The 6,000-nt window shown below is 46.9% G+C and overlaps 1 protein-coding gene across 1 annotated transcript in view; it reads right to left on the bottom strand.

The window, feature by feature from the left end:
- Positions 1 to 1,988: 1,988 nt before the first annotated feature.
- XXYLT1 (xyloside xylosyltransferase 1) overlaps positions 1,989 to 6,000 on the bottom strand; it is a 180,704-nt gene continuing 176,692 nt past the window's right edge. Inside the window, exon 4 of the mRNA XM_068972406.1 lies at positions 1,989 to 5,192. Coding sequence (XP_068828507.1) covers positions 4,796 to 5,192 — 397 coding nt within the window. The 3' untranslated portion in view covers positions 1,989 to 4,795. The remainder of the gene's footprint in view (positions 5,193 to 6,000) is intronic.

The raw sequence follows: 6,000 nt of genomic DNA, 5'->3' as shown, positions 1-6,000 counted from the left end.
TCTTGTCCGACTCTTTGCAACCCCATGAATCGCAGCACACCAGGCCTCCCTGTCCATCACTAGCTCTTGGAGTTTACCCAAACTCATGTCCATTGAGTTGGTGATGCCATCCAACCATCTCATCCTCTGTCGTCCCCTTCTCCTCCTGCCCTCAATCTTTCCCAGCATCAGGGGCTTTTCAAATGAGTCAGCTCTTCGCATCAGGTGGCCAAAGTATTGGAGTTTCAGCTTCAACATCAGTCCTTCCAATGAACACCCAGGACTGACTTCCTTTAGGATAGACTGGTTGGATCTCCTGCAGTCCAAGAGACTGTCAAGAGTCTTCTCCAACACCACAGTTCAAAAGCATCAATTCTTTGGCGCTGAGCTTTCTTTAGAGTCCAACTCTCACATCCATACATGACTACTGGAAAAACCATAGCCTTGACTAGATGGACCTTTGTTGACAAACTGACGTCTCTGCTTTTTAATATGCTGTCTAGGTTGGTCTTAACTTTCCTTCCAAGGAGTAAGCCTCTTTTAATTTCATGGCTGCAATCACCATTTGCAGTGATTTTGGAGCCCCAAAATAAAGTCAGCCACTGTTTCCACTGTTTCCCCATCTATTTGCCATGAAGGGATGGGACTGGATGCCATGATCTTAACTTTTCACTCTCCTCTTTCACTTTCAACAAGAGGCTCTTTAGTTCTTCTTCACTTTCTGCCATAAGGGTGGTGTCATCTGCATATCTGAGGTTATTGATACTTCTCCCGGCAATCTTGATTCCAGCTTGTGCTTCATCCAGCCCAGCATTTCTCATGATGTACTCTGCATAGAACTTAAATAAGCAGGGTGACAATATACAGCCTTGACGTATTCCTTTTCCTATTTGGAACCAGTCTGTTGTTCCATGTCCAGTTCTAACTGTTGCTTCCTGACCTGCATACAGGTTTCTCAAGAGGCAGGTCAGGTGGTCTGATATTCCTATCTCTTTCAGAATTTTCCACAGTTTATTCTGGGGGTGGGGGCATGCCAACAGTACTTTTTGAGTGAGTTTCAGTTTGGGTGGTCATAAACCCAAAGTTGGTGACTGAGTGGAGGTCTGGGGTTTCTGCCTTTGATTTTAACTTCCTGCCGTGGGCACACCAACGAATGTAGACAAACACTGTACTCCCAACAGAGCCAGGGCAGGGTGCTGCTCAGAGATTGAGGCTCGTCCCTTTACCCCCTTGGTTTCAAAGAAGAAAAAACTGAGCCAAGGGGGAAGGGGTTTACCCAGGAACCCCCAATCTCCTGGACACATCTAGGCCTCTGCAGAGTGGCATACTAAAAAAAAATATTGGATAGCCTACAAGCAAGCATCTGATCATGCACTTGGTTTATGGATGACACAATGTACCCCAAATAGCTCATTTATTATTTTAAAAATGTTTTAAGTAGTAACTCTTAAGATTTCCCCTGCATTTATGTATTATTTCTCAGCCTTACATATCTTTTTGCCTCCAACAACACTGTTTAGAGAGAGTTCTTGTTATCTGTGTCTATAAATGAGGAAAGAGGTGATCTTGCTTGTCCAAAATGGCCCAGGGGGTTGGAGGAGAACACAGGCTCACAGCCAGGCCTGTTTCAGGAGAGAGGTTCTCTCTATGGTACTACCTTGCTTGCTCGGAAATCTCTGCTTGCCCTGCCAGACTCCATGTTCAGCCCAACCTTGGGTCTCCACACTGAGATCAGGTCTGATGATGAGCAGAGTCTTTGGTTAAAGCAGGTGCCAAACCCAGCTGCACTTGCCCCCTAAGCCGGTGAGTCCCCCTGCACCAGCATGCACACTGTACCTTGATGAGATCTTATGGAAAGGGGGGAGCTGTAGTTTGGTTCTGACACATACAAAAATAAACCTCTTTAATAAGCCCACAAGTTTCCCAAAGGCCATTGTCATTTATGTACACACAAAAGATGACAGTATCAGAAGTGAAAGCAGAGTCTGGAGATGCTATTATTAGGTTTTTTATTTGGAGAACTAGGGCATCCATCGGGAAAATAGAAAACCCAGAGCCTGTTTACCAAAAAGATTGTTTTCTTATGGATGACAGTAACCAGAGCCAACAGTGAACTGTAAGGGGGTCAGGATGATGCTCGCCTGTAATTGGAAGGAAGGTGTGTGGCTAGAATTTTACAGCCGTTACTATTTGTTTCACTAGGGAAAATATACAAGTAAATACAGAAGATTAAAAAGCATCTTAATCCTACTACCCAGAAAGGTTCTCTTTTTGGACTTCAGTTCCAGTCATACCTACAGGCCTATGCTCCACTCACAAGGCAAATTAAACAGCACAGTTGTTTTTGCGCTGCACTGATCATTTGTTGGTATTTAGTCACTAAGTCGTGTCTAACTCCTTGGTGATCCCTGGGGATTGTGGCCTGCTATGTTCCTCTGTCCATGGGATTTCCCAGGAAAGAATACTGGGGTGGGCTGCCTTGCTTATAACAGGATCCCAGTCAGGAACAAGCCTTCCAGGATTTGTCAAAAAGTTGCTCATGGAAAAACTCAGGAGCACATGATGGCTTTGTTCTGGTTGGGTTTCCTGTTGTTATTTTGCTGTTTACCATGGAGTTGTAAGGTCCAGGTTATTCAAGACAGAGAAGGGGGAAGCTCCTACTTAGGTGAAATGCAAAGGTAAACATGATTTTGTTTGGCTTGTGCCCATTTTGATCAGTTTATTGCTTTTTCCTTGCAAGGATAAAGTCCACTCAAGCTATAGAAACATTTTAACTACTGAAACTACTGCAGGAAAAATGCTTTGCTATCGTGAGTCTAAAACGCTCTAATGTTTCATTCACTTTTCCCCATTAAAATAATTGTTTTTTAATGTGTTTGAAACATGATTGTTTTAGGCATTGAACTAATGAAACACAGAGAACAGGCTCTGTCTCAATATATTTACATACCATATATGTAATTTTAAAAATAAAATTAGGATCATTAATACATATAATTTTATATTTTGCATTCTTAATAGCATATTATAAGCATTTTTCAAGGCATTATTTTTCAAAAAAAATTTGTAATGCCTAAAGTATTCCATTATACAGCTATAACACACATTACTTATCCACTCTGCTATTCAGCATTTTGTTACTGCCAATTTTTTCTATTATAAAAAAGGCTGTGATAAACAATGACTCTGTCCACATCTCTTGTTATTTTCTTACAATAAATTTTAGAATCTGAATTACGTTCATGAATCTTAGTGTGTGTGATTACACACATAATGCAATGCTTGGCACACAGCAGGCATTCAATATTCGGTGGCTATAACTAGGAAGTCAAGTACCTAACAGAACAGTCCTGTTCTGTCAGAGCTGAGAGTTAGGAGAGACACGTGTGCCATTTCATCAGGGGACGACGTAGCCAGATACTTAGGGGTAAACAGATGAGAACTGATGGGGGCAGTTTTGCTCCCAGAAGCAGACGGGCCTGCCAGTACCTAGAATGAAATGGTTCTCTGTTTTGAGTTCAATACAACCTTCTTCAGACATCCTCCCCCTTAGGCCCTAGAGACCCACTGTAAGCCCGCTTATTCATGTGGGGAGGGAGAGTCTGAATGACACTGATCACACTCTGGATTCAGGTCCTCCAGGAAACTGATCAGAGAGCAAACAGCATAAATCACTGCGTTCTCAAAGATTACTTATTTATTATTAACTACTCTCACTCATGGTAGAAAGAAAAAAGTAAATGAAACTGATATAAAATGAAAAGCCAACATTTCTTCCCCAAGGACCTCAGCTGGATTATACAGAATGGACCACTATGGGCTTCATGTTTACAGCTCACCTACAGGAAAACTCAGAAACCAGAAATCAAGAAATGACAGCCTAATTTTCTTCTAAGGTATGGAGTCTCACCTGGTGCAATAAAGTCAGGAGGATGATTCTTCTGAATAAAAGGTTAGAATGTTTGGAAGTCTAAGAGTGACATCCCTGCCAAGTTGCAAGGTTACATTTAGGTACCGCTGGGCTGGCTCCTCTTTGGAATGAGTCTTCCCAATCCAGACAATACTGTCCTTGGGGCTGGCCAATCACTGTTCCTTGATGGAAGATTTGATTTCTGAGCAGAGTCTGGTCACCTGGAGCTGGCTTGGATGATTAAGGGATAACGAGGTTCTGTGATGCAGCTGGGAGATGAACACTGTGAAGGCTCAAATAATGAGAGCAGGTTTCTTATGTGGCCACAGTTGGTGGTGACCTTTACACCTTCACCAGGCGCCAGGAGCACTGTGAGAATAACCACACAGCCTCCCAAGTGTGTGTGCATTGGGAGGAAGGCTAGCATTCCTTTGGATGCTTAAACTCTGGGTTGGTTGGTAAAACCCTGGCTCATGCATTTTAAAGCTCACTAGGAGCTACAGTAGTACTGTTTGTCCTGTCTCGCCTGTCGATTTAAGGTAAATTTATATTTGGTCTATGAAAGCCCAGTTCTTAAAAGGATTTCCAGCCTTTGGGGGTTGAAGGCAAGGGGCACCGTTTTGTTTTCTTCCTTCTTTTCAAACGCTTGCTTCCTAGCCCACCAGAAGAGGTCTGTGTGTGTGTTCTTCACAACATCTGGCTCCTGGACGCAAAAGGTCCAGAGCACCAGTGGGTGCAGGGCAGGCATCCCCGGGCGGCCTCAGACAGCAGCCCTGGGCGGGAGCGCCGCAGCACCTGATCACAAGGATGCCCTGCAGTGCCTCTCTAGGAGTCCAAATGCTGTCCCGGGCCTGCCCGAGAGGCGCCCAGGTTCTGAGCCCGAGGGCATGGCGGGCGGGGCGGGGCCTAGGCCTCTGGGATCGGGGTGTTGCAGTTCCCGTGGTAGATCTTGACGTGGCCCTCGCACCGGAAGTAGGCATCGAAGACGTCGCTGTAGCCGTGATCCCTCCACCAGGTGCAAAGCTGCCGGTTCCAGGTGCAGTCCAGCACGTGGAAGAGCTCGGGGTGCTCCATGCCGATCATGGTGAAGAAGTCCTGGTCCCCGAGGTGACCCCGGAAGTGGTACTTGTCGGCCAGCTGCTGCACCTGCGCCGGCTCCAGCAGGCGGTCGTACAGCGGGGACTGGCGCATGGCCTCCAAGTTGAGCAGCATCACCCCGCTGTTGAAGCCTGGGAGCCCCTCGGGGGGAGGGCTCCCGACCCGCGTCTTGGGGTTATCATGGCGGAACTGCCAGAATGTGTGCCTAGGGAGGGGGAAGAGAACAGATTTAGCCTGATGCGTGTGTGAGAAACAGTCTCATTTCCCTGGGTCTTCACAAACTCCCCAGAGGGAGGGTCCACTGGCACTGCAGTTTTGCAGCCACCAGACCTGGGATAGTCTGAGGTTCAGAATCTGCCTCACACCCCCAGTAGGAGGTAGAACCCGGCCAAGTCGTCTCCCGAGTCCCAGCCTCAGTGTTCTACCCAGAACCCTGTGCGGACACTATTGGCTCCATCCATTACATCTGTACAGACTTAGGGAGCACCAGGCACTGCACCCTAGAGACAGGTGCTCAGAGAATACGTCAACCTCAGACTGCACAGAGAGGCCAGGGGCCTGCCCAAAGCCATGCAACCAGCAAGCAGCACAAGCAGGGACTCAACCCAGGCCTCCTCTGCCAGTGTCCACTTTTGAGGACAGCAACAATCTAGGTGGAACCTTCCACCCTGTTTTTGTCTGTGATTGTGAAAATGAGAGGAGAGAACTGGGGGAGCGATTCTGAATGGTGATCAGGTCTGCTGCTGCTGTTGCTAAGTCGCTTCAGTGTGTTTGACTCTGCGATCCCATAGACGGCAGCCCACCAGGCTCCCTCGTCCCTGGGGTTCTCCAGGCAAGAACACCGGAGTGGGTTGCCATTTCCTTCTCCAATGCATGAAAGTGAAAAGTGAAAGTGAAGTCGCTCAGTCGTGTCCGACTCCTAGCGACCCCGTGGACTGTAGCCCACCAGGCCCCTCTGTCCCTGGGATTTTTCCCAGGCAAGAATACTGGAGTGGGTAGCCATTTCCTCCTCC

The sequence above is a fragment of the Capricornis sumatraensis genome, chromosome 1 (genome assembly GCF_032405125.1).
Source record: "Capricornis sumatraensis isolate serow.1 chromosome 1, serow.2, whole genome shotgun sequence".
Taxonomy (NCBI): domain Eukaryota; kingdom Metazoa; phylum Chordata; class Mammalia; order Artiodactyla; family Bovidae; genus Capricornis; species Capricornis sumatraensis.
This window is presented reverse-complemented; position numbering and strand designations above follow the sequence as displayed.